The 12,906-nt window shown below is 42.7% G+C and overlaps 1 protein-coding gene across 5 annotated transcripts in view; it reads right to left on the reverse strand.

Moving 5' to 3' along the window:
* Window positions 1-1,463: 1,463 nt before the first annotated feature.
* Window positions 1,464-12,906, reverse strand: part of SRGAP3 (SLIT-ROBO Rho GTPase activating protein 3) — a 226,838-nt gene continuing 215,395 nt past the window's right edge. For all 5 annotated transcript variants that reach the window (XM_048858312.2, XM_048858315.2, XM_048858313.2 and 2 more), the window contains 3 exons: window positions 9,512-9,661; window positions 8,783-9,110; window positions 1,464-5,793 (listed from right to left, as the gene is read on the reverse strand). In XM_048858312.2, coding sequence (XP_048714269.1) covers window positions 5,377-5,793; window positions 8,783-9,110; window positions 9,512-9,661 — 895 coding nt within the window. In that variant the 3' untranslated portion in view covers window positions 1,464-5,376. The remainder of the gene's footprint in view (window positions 5,794-8,782; window positions 9,111-9,511; window positions 9,662-12,906) is intronic.

The following is a 12,906-nucleotide window of genomic DNA, read 5'->3' on the forward strand; positions in this document are numbered from 1 at the left end:
GCGGGAGGAAGAGCACTTTAACAAACAGACTTTTGGTCCTAATGCCAGCTTAATTCCATCGGCTTCAGTACAGTGAACTCCTGACTTACACTAACTAAGTGAGAGGAGAACCAGGCCATTTATGTTGGAAATAAACAAATGTTAAATGCAATTTTAGAAGTAAACACAATAGCTTAGGGTAAATCCGCAGCTGGTGTAAATCAGCAGGGCTCCATTCACATCAGTGGAGAATGCCAGTTTACACCAGCTGCGATTCTGGCATAAATGTTTCTTCTCTTTGCATTTTACCCACATGCCACGGACTAAAGGAGGCTGTTTAATCTACTCCTTCAACAGCTAATCTCGCCAGATAAAAATGCCGCTTTAAACATTTTAGGCCTCAGTCACTCACATCAGTAGAATTCCATCTGGAAGGGACAGAGTCCTTTAACTGTAAATACAAGTAGAAAATTGTGGCCCCGTGTGCTGACTGGGACGGTCCCACAGTCTGTTCCTGTACTGATCGCTGGCTAGTCACCAGTGACTCATTGCTAATTTACTATTACTTAGGTCTAGCCTCAAACAGCTCTGTTCAATGGTATTCATAACTGTGCAGTTTGATACCATATTCCTGGCCAACATTCCATGTTACTGCAGCGATGGCATTCTGTCAGTGCAAGTGCCTGGCTTTCACACTCACCGCTATCTGTCTATTCAGTAGGACTCCAAGTTAATGTAGCCAGCTGGGCTCATCTCTGCTGCCAAACACAGTAAAGTGGCAGCAGTTTTCAGTTCTAGTCTTTCCTTCTCCTCGCAACACAAACAATTCACACACACACACACACCCTCTCATTTATTTTCCAACCATAGAGATGGGAACGCCTCTTCCGTACTCTTAGTCCATGAGCTCAGCTCACCCCAAATGGTGTTCGGGTTCAGTGTAGTACAATCAAACCAGAAGACACGGTTGTAGGTTATCAATTTTTCTGAACTGAATGGCTAACTCAAGAGAAATACCCGAGAGAGACAGAGCCTCTTTAATGTAATGATGAATACTGTACATTAATATACACCATGCACACACAATAATTCATAGCAAGACCATAGCCTCTGCGCCTTTAAATCCCTTCTTAAGGCTTACTTCTGCTACAAAGAAACCTGTCATCAGGTCGGAAGGGGAAGGGTGAAAATGAAAAACAAAAAGTATATTTGTACATAAAAGTTGTTTATTTTTGTGTTTTCCCTCCCATCTTTATCAGTCAGAGGTCTTCAAAGATTTCAAACTTGTTGCCCATCTTGGGTTTTGTGCAGTGCTCAGCACACAGGCCCAGTGCTGACTGAGGTCTTTGGACACTACTGAACCATCCTTGTTGTTTGTTACTAATGTATCAAATAAATGCCTAGAAAGGTATATATGCCCAGAGGATAGTCATTTCCCCAAGCACAGTGTTTATATTCCAGGTGTTTCGAAATCATGACTAATATTTGAGAAAAGTTAAGCAGTTTTATTCAACAGGATGAGTCCACATCCAACCAGTGGCTTGATCTACATGGCATCATCAGCATACATGACAGAGGATCCAATCAGACATTCTAACCAAATGGCATTTTATCATACATTACAGAGACAATATCCATAGAGGGACAACAATCATTATACAAGGCAGTTTCTAAGGTTTTCTGGCATGAACAAAAAACAGCCACTCAGAAGCAGATCAGAATCAGGAGGTCTACTGACATATTGTGAAAACTGCAACACTGCTAGTAAATAATACAGTCCAGGATTTACAAAAAGAATCTATCAGGTATACTTCAGTCTAAGGAAGAAAAGTGCACTGTCATTATCATTAAAGGGACTGACACAATTACAATGGTTGCTTAGGAGCGTCTATACAGAACTAATATCAGCGTGGGTGCAATTGCTTTAAAGTCAGCATTGTTAAATGCATCAATGGGTAAACAGAAAGACTGCTTCAATGAGCCAGGGGGGAGACAGGCCAAAGGAATGGCTAGACTAGTGACTACCTACTCCTGGGAGTTAACAGAAGTAGTTTTGATAAAGCAAAAGGAGGTTATTTTTTGGGGGAGGCAAAGACTCACAGCAACTGAGGGAGATGATTCAAGACTTTTGAATTTGCTCTGCACAGCAGAGAATCAACTTCTTAAAGAGCGCCCTTTCCTGGCCCATCCTAGAGACTTGGGCTCTCTGTTGATGTCTCTGTATTATAATCAAATGGGTGGAACAGTTTTCATTTGAAACAAGAGAAAATGATCCTTCCGGGTGAGCATTTCCAGCTGCTGCTTCGACCAATTTGTAAACTGTAAATTTCACAGTACCCTTACGTGAACAGAACTGAGATCATGTTGAAGTCTATAGAGAGGTACAAATTATCAAGATTAAGTTATTCAAAACATGAGCAGGTTCCAGTTATGATGCTTGTACAGCATACTGCAAGTGGTTTAATTTTGTGCTGAGCTGAATGACAGAAAAATACATATTTTTAATTTACAGTAGTCGCCCCAAACTGCAGTTTGACGGCAATATTAAAAAGGGGTAGTTTTTTTCTTTAAATTTAATAGTCTTTTTTAAAGGACTTGAAAAGCAATACACCCACAGCACGACATAACAGTACGTAAGAAATCATGATCTGTATACAGCTCCGAGTACATTAATTCCAAGCATTTGTTCTGGTGCTCAAAAGGCACTTAGATAAGAAAACAAGCATTAAAAAAAGCAAAAATAAAAGGTAATAATTTAATGCAAAAGACACTGGAATTGATACCACATCTTTTGGGGGGGGGAGAATAAAGATGGTTTTGCTATTAAGTCATTGTTGAAAATATATATATAAAAAAAGTCAGACTACCAAAGTGAGTGTTCTCAAGGAATTAAGTGGAAAAAATTACTGGCAATGATTACACAACAATTGTGCCAAATGGGGGCTTTTTCACTCCCCCGAAAAGCACATTTGCTGGTTCATTACTAGAACAGACTGACAGACCATTTGAACATCTGCTGCCCATAATGACAAAGGCAATGACCTCGGGGTTAGGAAAGGGGGGGCAGGGGGGGAAATCATGACCAAAAATAATCATCAATATGAAGTAATTGTGGTAATTACAAATGTCAACAATGTTAATAGACAAGTACGTAAACACCATTTCCTCTTGTAATACTATATTGAGGAACAATAGAATCACTACATACAGTACTTTCCCCCCACACACACTGTACACTGAAAGGTTAGGTTTGTGTTTTTGTTTTTATTTTATTATTTCTTACATTGAGCTATCTACTAAGTGCAAAGATTTGGTGAGTGGCATTGGCTTTCATCTAATTTTAACCTATTTTCTTTTTACAGTTTACATTTTAACAGTTACTTTCCAGCATTTAAGCAAGTACAGCAATATATAACAGACTAGAACAGGCAAGAGACAGTTCAGAGAAGAGGATATGTGGAAGTGAAACATGCTTGTGCACTGGACACAGAATAAGAACGAACACCTAATCAGTTCCATTGGATTTGTGTTAAGATTCCTCTATATCCAGTCAAGTAAATGTTACCTTGCACAAACCATAGGGTTTCCCATTGTTTTATGCACATGGATAAGTTATGGATTGGACTCCCAAATGAGAGGTGCTAACATGATAAGATTCAAAGGGCTAGACCACCCCACTGGTCTTTTCCATCTGTACATTCTATGACAGAAATATTGGATTGTTCACCTGGAGATGTGAAGGATTCTGCGTTCGGTGATGGCGGCTCAGATGTCGGATAGAAAAGCAAAAGAACTTAAAAAACATGCCATGGGATGCTGAAAGAAGCTGAATTTTAATCTCAACTCCCAACGAGGCAGCAAGGTTTGTTCACTTATTTTGCTCACTGACCGCTACTGCAGCAGAAATCAGATTAAGGAAAAGGAATTAAGGTGTGAAAAAGGCTAGTACAGCATCTGTGCGGAATTTGAGTGAGACTCATCAAGACCTGTTTCATGTCTTCAGATGACATATGATTGTATGGAAAAAATCAAAATTAAACCACAGGTCAACTCTATGAAAAGCTGGTCAAGAAGTAAAACAAAAATAATAAAAAGAAACATGGAGTATCTTGTATTCAGTGATTAGAGAAGAGACTTAGTTATCAGACAAAATATCATGCAACCCCTAGTTCTTTCTGCATATTTTTTCTCTAGGTTAAATGTTCAGAGGAAAAATAAAATATAACTTCTTTTGCATAAACTCATACTGCTGTATTATATAGTACAGTACAGAAAGTGCAAAATATCACCCCATCAGATCAGTTATGCGTCTGATATGGTCAAATATGGCTCATGCTTTTCATGCAAGACGACAATCTGAATCAAGACCCTCGTGTACTGCTGTGCAACTTTAAATAAAGGAATGTTATCTTTTCAAAGCCTCCTTGCCTGTTTAGTCCCAATTTGTTAAGATGTCATTAGTTAATAAAAGGCTAGGGGAGAAGGGGAAATGAAACATTTCAATACTTTATAAGTTAGCCTATTTATTTTTTACCACAGGTTTCTTACTAGTCCTTGTCGGTTTTGAAATCTTCAAGACAACCTAAGTTTTGTGGTTTCTTTTTGTACACACCTAGCACTGCTATGTCGTGGAGTAGATATTTATACACTTTATCCCAGTATATAAACTAAAGGAATAAAATGTTTCACTTGGCCGTATCATATTCTGTACAACCTACTGGCTGGGTAACAGCCGCAAGATTCAGAGGTGAAACGAAGAAATCTTAAGACTGAATGCAAAGAAAAAGAAATCCACCCAGCTTGCTGAGAACGGTCACTAAATGCATTTCAATTTCTTCTCTGTAGGCCAATAGTTGAGCAAAAAACAGCATGTCTTCTCTTTTTTTTTTAAATGCCAACTACTGCAGAATAGAAATTCCAGGATTGATCTTGTATTGCTTGATGCTCAGTTGCTCCACACACGCACGCACACACAAGTATTCTCAAAAAAATTAAAATCAACCAAACAACTCTCGGAGGAAATTTCAGGGCAAGTTTCTGAGGTAAATCTACTAAAAAAAAAAATTATTGAACTTTGTACACTTTATATATATACTTCTACACAGATTGTTTATTCTCCAGTGACAATACGCAGGACAGCCATCTTATTCTGCCATACAGTTTTACTGCAATCTTGGTAAAATGCTTCTGCACTGATGTGTGTATCTATAATGGAATTGTTAGGTCTCAGGCCTACACACTGGTTTTCCTACTGAAGTTTTCTTCAGAGCATAATTTTTCCATCTTTTCCTTTTAAAGAACAAGACTGTTTGCAGAGTTATGATTTCCACTCAAAAAAAAAAAAATCCAGATATTGACTTTTTTCCACCCCTCAACTAAGAATCCCTTGCTGCAGAGCTACATGGTGCCTGATTTATCTGAGGAGCTATTGGGGTAAATCTTCTCTGTGGGCGTCACTGCAGGACTGCCCATTCCTGAACTGCTACTGCTGCTTGATCGGTGTTGAACCACCGGTCTGACGGGTCTCATGGGTGGAGGCCTAAGCTGAGCCCCAGCAAGCCGGGCTGAGAGGGCTGGTTTAAAGGTAGTCATCATTTCAGTGGTGGAACTACTGCTGCGTCTCATGGCGGCATCAGGGTCTCGAATCATGATGGTGTGAAGTGGGCTGGCAGGTTCTGAGTTGACAGAGCCCCCTTGAGGAGTCTTCATTGGCTCCAGGGTGTCAAGAACGACATCAGGGGCCTGCTTCACAGTGTTCTGTCTCTCGAGCTCACGCAGCTCATTCAGAGCAGTGCTCATGGTCTTCTCAATGTCCTGTCAATGTGATAAGCAAAGTGTCATCAGCATCCCTGCATTTTAGCATTGCTTGGGCTTTCCTGCAGTTAACTCTGCCGTCCAGTGGAGCTTTACCCCGTCTCAGCCTAAGTGCAGTTGTTTTCTGCCTCACCATGGCCATATGCCCTTAAATCCTGAGAACTCCTGAGCTTCTGCAACTGCACTGACATGAGGTGCTGGTGCTCACCACCTCTCATGAGCTGGCCTCTAAAGGAGCTGGCTCTGAGAGGAGATGTAAAACCCAGGTCCCGACCACAGGCAGGCACCATGCATCTTTGAAATCCTGCACCTTTGACATCAATGGGAGTTCTGGCAATGATTTCAAAGGCAGCAAGTCCTAAACACCCTATAATATCATGTAAAGTTAACCCCCAGAACCCAGTGCAATTCCAGGTGGGGGAATTAATTTTTGCCTACCTCCCCTATGCAGTTTGTTTGATACAATATTCTTCTCCATTCTCTGACCTAAGTTATCATGCAGTGTTGTTGTCTCTCAGCAGTTACCAAGCTCTGCTCTAGAGATGGCTGCATTTCACTGATGAGAGGCATATCCCTTGCTGTATCTACTTTTACAGATGTGTGGTAAGTCTGAATTATCTAATGTTTATAAAGTGTTTTGTGGTCTTTGGATAGTGTTCAAGGTATTATCATCAACAAGAGGGAGTCAAAAGATCACTATCAGCCAGGTTAGGACCCACAGCTAGGTTTCATTAAATATAAAAGAGTTACAAAATTAGCAATATTTTCACAGGGCCAGATCCAAAGCTGGTGTAAACTGACATTGCTCCATTGACTTTGATAGAATTACAGATTTATACCACTTGAGGATCTGGCCCATGATTTTAAAAAAAGACTAAGAAAACCATTTGATATTTTGGTCTGTTCTTAGTTGTGATATATCTCCTTTCCCCTCCCCCCCCCCCCCCAACTCAGTGTTTGCAGCTCCCGTGCCACTTCCATGAGCTAGTGCATGAGAAGCATGTGAGAAGCATGAGAGTGTGAAACTGACAGAGGCAGATTGGTTGCCCAGTGCAAACAAACAGCAATGCAGGAAGTAAACAAAGAAAATCCAGTGGTGGAAGAGGAAATGAGACTGGAACACTTCTTTAAATATACTGTTAGCTGGACTTTTAGTTTGCCAGGACCAGCAAACAACCAACTAGAAATATTCCCAGGCTGAAAATACACCAGCACACGCCCATGTGACCTCAGTGGGAAAATGCCAGTAGGAGAGAGCAGACCTGAACTGCTCTAACTTACTCCAGAGGCTGAACTGGGCTCTGGGGGGTGCAAAGGTGGCACAAGGCACAGCTGAGTCAGACCCCAGAGCATTTACGTGGCAGGCTCTGCTTTTCACTTAACCTCTATAGCCTGCGGTAGCTTATTTCTTTCTCACCAACGCTCTCGCCGCTAGCATTTCTTCCTACATTGGGAATAATGGGCTCAAGTAGGAAGGGGCCAGTTCTCATGGTAGTGATTTGTGAAGCATCGAACAAAGCGCTCTCCTTGGCATACGCGAGATAATAATGTTTTATACGGTTCACTGCTTTGAATGGTGAAGTGGACCAACTGCCTGGAATACAAAAAGAATCCCTATTTTCCTGAGAAAAAGCAGGTCTGGAATAATGGTATTTACAACAAATCCATTTTTGAGAACAAAAATATGGCATATACCTTTAAAAATAAAGCAGACACATGGCTTAGGCTTGCTGTAGCAAAAAAGTGTCATAATAACAATGAGCAACAAAGGAACAACATGCCAGCATCAGGCAACAGCCCCCACGGAAGAGACTGAGGTGTGAAAAGCTCAAGAAGCGCTTCATTAAAACCAAACAGCTACACAAAATCTCTGGGCAGCCCAACCACCAACCTCCACAGAGGGAGGAGGCACAATCCAGAGAAAAAAGAACAGGAGGACTTGTGGCACCTTAGAGACTAACAAATTTATTTGAGCATAAGCTTTCGTGAGCTACAGCTCACTTCATCGGATGCAAACAGTCCAGAGAAAGAAAATGCTCCCCCACTCACACCGTCCGGCCAATTTTTCTGAAAGACTGCCCAGCATGCCAACTTCCTTGAATTCAAACGCACAACATGCCTGACGTTCCACCGCCTTGCATTGTGTGCCATCACTGACATCTGTGTAAAGCAGAGGTAAACTCCGGATTCTCTCCTCTCAGTGGAGAATGGCACAGTTTTATACCTACTTTCACAGGAGGCAATAGCTACACAAGGGGGAAGGTGGTATCGCGGCTTCTGTTGTTATGTTTGGATCACAAACAACACTCTCTGATCTTGTATGTATCTGTGTATCAATGGCCCATGACAGACCTCAAAGCACCTTGCAGTTTTGTGCCCTGACTCTGGTATGAATTCTGTGAGGTAGAGTTGCCCCTGTTGTGAGTTGGAGCTGCAGCTGAAAGATCTTAGCTTCTGATTTCAACAGGTCTCACAGGCTACATGTAGCCTGGTCAGTACTTGAATAGGAGGCATCCGTTAAAAAATTAAGAGTACTTCAGGATGTGTTGCTGGTAAATTAGGAAGCAGTAATGAATCAATATTGAACCCACTGCGTATCACAGTGCTAGAGGGCACTGTGTCGCGCGAGAGAACATTTTTTGGATTAGACATAAAATGGGAGGTCTGGCCACATATGGTTACTAACAAACCTAAGGTGTGTTTCCAAAAGCAGGGATGTTAGCCCTGGGTATCTCGATCAAATTCTTATTGGAGTAATTAAGTTCTGTCTCTTTAAATCCCCCCTGAAGTTCTAAATAGAGACAGTATTCCTCTTTAACTTCCTGTCCTGTTCATGAACAGCCACCAGATTTCATCCTACAGGTGGCTGCAATGCAGTGGTGGGTGAAGAGATTCCTCTAGATAATTGTAAAGGGCTTTGAGATGAAAGGCACTCTGTACTGTACCTCCAGTCTCCACAGCACACAGAGCCATCTCACAGCCCTCTTACCTCAGCAAGTGCTTCCGCTTCCAGAGATTTCTGATCTCCAAGACTACTGTGCCGAGTAGACCCACAGGTCGATCTCAGTGGGTGGCCATCAGACAAGGCCTTCCTGTCTGGATAATTGATGCTGCCGGCGCTGCCAAATGTGGCCATTCTGCGCTTCTCAGGGCTCTCAATCCTGCCTCTGTTGAGTGGTATTTTGTGGGGGCTGCTAGGACATGCTGCTGCTCGAGGAGGGGTGTCTATACCAGGACCCATCCCTCTTGGGGGGCTATGGGTGTCCCCTCCACTCCGACGACGAGGGATGGCTGCGCCATCAGATCTCAACCTTACTCTGCAAAGAATTCATTGAAAAGCAATTAAATTAGATCATTACCTGGGATTTCAGATTTGATTGCATGCTGTGAAATCCCCAGTGGATCAGCTCTGAAAGCCCATATCAAGTCAAAACATCGATCTTTCACACCATGAAAGAACCCAGCCAACAGGGGTGCTACAAATTTTGGAGAGTGCCAAGAAGCGGCAACCATAATATTTTGAAGGCTGTTTGAACTGATGAATCTGTTCGGCTCCCTTCTAGTTTAAATATGGCATAAATAGTACAAGTTGTTCTCTGGTTCTTACTGCATCGTAACATTGTAATTATCCTGCCCTCAATGGTGTGTCACAATATATTTGTCTTTCACAGTAAAAGGCCACCCGTGCTTTCATACCAAAGTGGATCAATTGCCCTACCGGCCCATTACTCCCCCAAATCCATAGTCTGGAATATGATCTGTCGGAGACTGGATGTCATTCTTTGATGAGGCTTTATCATCCAGCAAGGGTCCACTGCTTGCCTCGCTGTCTGCCTTCTGACTCAAACTGTCGGAGAATGCATCATCCCTATGAGAAATGAAACTCTGCATCAGGCAGGCAGATAACGGAGTGCCTCACACATGAAAGAAGAGTGTGGCCTCTTAGCATCTTCATACCTTTGGAACCCTAATGCATCCACTCCAACCAGGGGGGGAAATAACATTCATTAGCACCCAACAAGGAGAGAGTGGGATCTAGCGGAAGAAAAGGAGGCCAGTCTTGAGTCCTAGTCTTGGTTCTGCCATTGTGTCACCTGGGGCAAGTCCCTAAACTAGAAGCCGAAATCTTGGCCTGAACATCCTCAAACCAGATCCAAAATTAACAGTGAGCTGAACCCGAGCCCCAGATCCAAACTCCCCTGAAGTTAGGGAAAGTTTGACTCTAAGCTTCATGGCTCAGGCCTGGTCTCTACAAACCTCCCTGTGCTTCAGTTTAGCCATTTATAATGCAATCCTAGGTACAGTACCTATTCCACAGAGGCATGGTGAGACACAATGAGTGAGTGTTTGTCCGGGGCACTTGAATCCTTGGATTAATGGCCATCTAGATGCAGTGTAAGCCTCAAAGATAATCAATGGTGCAGTGCCAATTTACACCTGCCGAGGATCTAACAGTGAATCTGGACTGCTCAACTCTATTCTTTTATGGAGCCAATGACTGACATGTTTCAAACCTCTTGGAGCTTTACTAATTATTTAGGTGCTGTTCTACTCTTGAACAAGCAGCAGCATCTGAGCCAGTAACAGGAGAAAGGTACACATGACCAGCTAGAAACTTGGCAAGGAGACAAAAAAAATAAACTCAGCACGTGGCTCGGTTCAGTTATTGGCCACCCCATGGAAGGTACAAATATCTTCACACTAGTTACTTATGAAACTAGGGAGCAGTGTTGGGGAGCGGACAGGCAACCTGACTGCTCTGGTAGGCAGAAGAGCCTTTCATGGTAAGAAACCCAAACCCTCAGATGTGTGCTTTCCTGAAAGGCTCAGCTGGTAACATGACATGAGCAGAGGCCCCAGGTCTTTCACACCTTTGGGCATCAGAAGCTGAGGGTGCAGTGGAAGGCTGAAACTTGGAGCTTGGGACAAGGTCCCTGGATGTCCTGCGTCCCTCTGAAATATCTGGTAGTCACTGACCATTTATGGCCTGATCCAAAGTCCATTAAGCTGGTGGAAAGACTTCAACAGGCCTGGGGAACAGGCTCAGAGCAAATGCTCTTTTGTTTCCTCTGCCACCAGGGTAGCTCTGTATGTAACATGCCTTTGGTGTCTGCATTAGCTTCTTCCCTAAAATTTCCCACCCCGCTCCACTGTTCTAGTGTACAATGACTGCTAGCACTTTCACTACAGAGGCATCTAAACACCTCCTGTATCCAGAGCCCAGCCCCCATGTAAGTTAGAGCAGTCATTGTGGCTTTTTCTCAGCTGCCTATAGGCCACGCTGTGGTCTCAATAGCTGGAGCATGCATGCACCCTCTTGCCTCTGACATATCCCTGTTCCAGGGTATCCAAGGAGGGGCTGACAAAGAGCTGCCTGCACCTGCTCTATGCTGTGCAGGTAACACCTGTGCACCAGGGGAATTCCCAGCTCGGAGAATCTGACGGGAGTGGTGCAAAAGGGCTGGAACACAGTCAAGAACTGGACTGTTTTTAGTTTAATATGTTTAATCATCACTTGAAAGTGGGGGAGTGGGAGGGAGTCAGATTAAAACGAAAAAGGGTGATGAAGGCTGTGTAAATTGCTGAAAGGCCTGAGCACCTGAGAGACTGCCAATCGCTCCTGGGAGAAATCCATTTGGGATCAAATAAGCTCCCTGGCTGTCCTCTAGGGCCCAATGCTGCAAAGTGCTGAGCATCTTCAACTCCCACTGCAGTCACATTGCAAAAGGAACTCAGCACCGGCCAGGACTGAGCCCCAAGTTTCTGATAAAGGCCCCAAGGAGCCCATCCTTGCAAATCCTGCTCATTTTATTTCTTGGCAAAGAAATGCCCTGCAAGGGTTGTCCACATGCAGGTTTGTTTCACAAAAAGCAGCAAAAAATAAATGTCAGTTGATGGACAAAAATGCGGTAGATATTTACTAAGATTTTTTTCAGGCTTCATCCCATTTCAGACCCCACAGAGCATATGCCGGGAGCAGGTTTAATTGTAAAAGTCAGCCACATCAGGTACATTGTTACATATTCTGATTTGTATTTATTATGCTTTGCAGATAAATTAGCCCCCAATACCGTCTGGTTAACAGTTCACCTAATGAAAAAAAAAAGTGCTCTCATTTAGTATTCAAAGAATTATTGGATGCAAAATAATGCAACAGTACATGTCAGAAATTGTCTGCCTATATTGCTGGCTCAGCTCTTTCATGTATGTATTCAATAATACAGTGCTGAAAGAGACATGCAGTGGTTTAATAATTGCCATTCAAGCAAAGAACAAAGGTAAGAAGATAAAATTTATTTGCAATCAAAGATGGGAAGAATTCTTAAAACAAATAAAAGAACATTTTAAAAAGTTGCCAAGTGACTTAGGAGCCTCCCAAGTCCCATTTTCAAAAGTGACTTGGGCACTTAGGAGTGGCTCATTGACTTTCAATGAGACTTTGGCTCCTAAATGCCTGAGTCACTTTTAAAAAGGGGAATTGGATGTTTTTGAAAATTTTGCACCAAACTCCCAAAGCAAATTAAGGGGAGAAAAAAAAAACATTACAGTTCATCCAGTGATTGTAGATTACAAATGTCTTGCTTAAGAGGTATGGATTAATTGTTAGAGCACAGGACCAAAAGCCAGGAATTCCTGATTCTTGGCTCCAACACTAGACCTCTCTGCCTCAGTTTCACCATCTGTCTGAGCTTGACACCCACTCACCTGCACCACAGGGCTTTTGAATGATTAGTCAATGTCTATGCAGTGTTTTGAAAATGAGCAGAGCTACAAGTGTTATTATTCATGATGGCTTTCGATTTGAACAGCATTTTACAAAGAAATCAGTCAAGATTTAACGCCTGAGGCCAAGACTTTCTGAAACAGGAGCCTACCATTACCTGCCTTAGCTAAGATTTTCAAATGAGCCTCAAGGAGTCAGGTGCCCAAATGCCACTGAAATTCAATGAGGCATTTAACTCCCTTAGGCTCCTTTGGAAACACCGGCCCTGTGCCCATATTTTAGATACTTAAATAAACGGGCAGATTTTCAAGTGTGTGCAGACCCAATGGCTTGCACTGAAGTTAACAGGACTTTTGTTTCTTTCACAAACAGCTTAAATCCTGGCTTTC

The sequence above is a fragment of the Caretta caretta genome, chromosome 7 (assembly GCF_965140235.1).
Source record: "Caretta caretta isolate rCarCar2 chromosome 7, rCarCar1.hap1, whole genome shotgun sequence".
Lineage (NCBI taxonomy): Eukaryota > Metazoa > Chordata > Testudines > Cheloniidae > Caretta > Caretta caretta.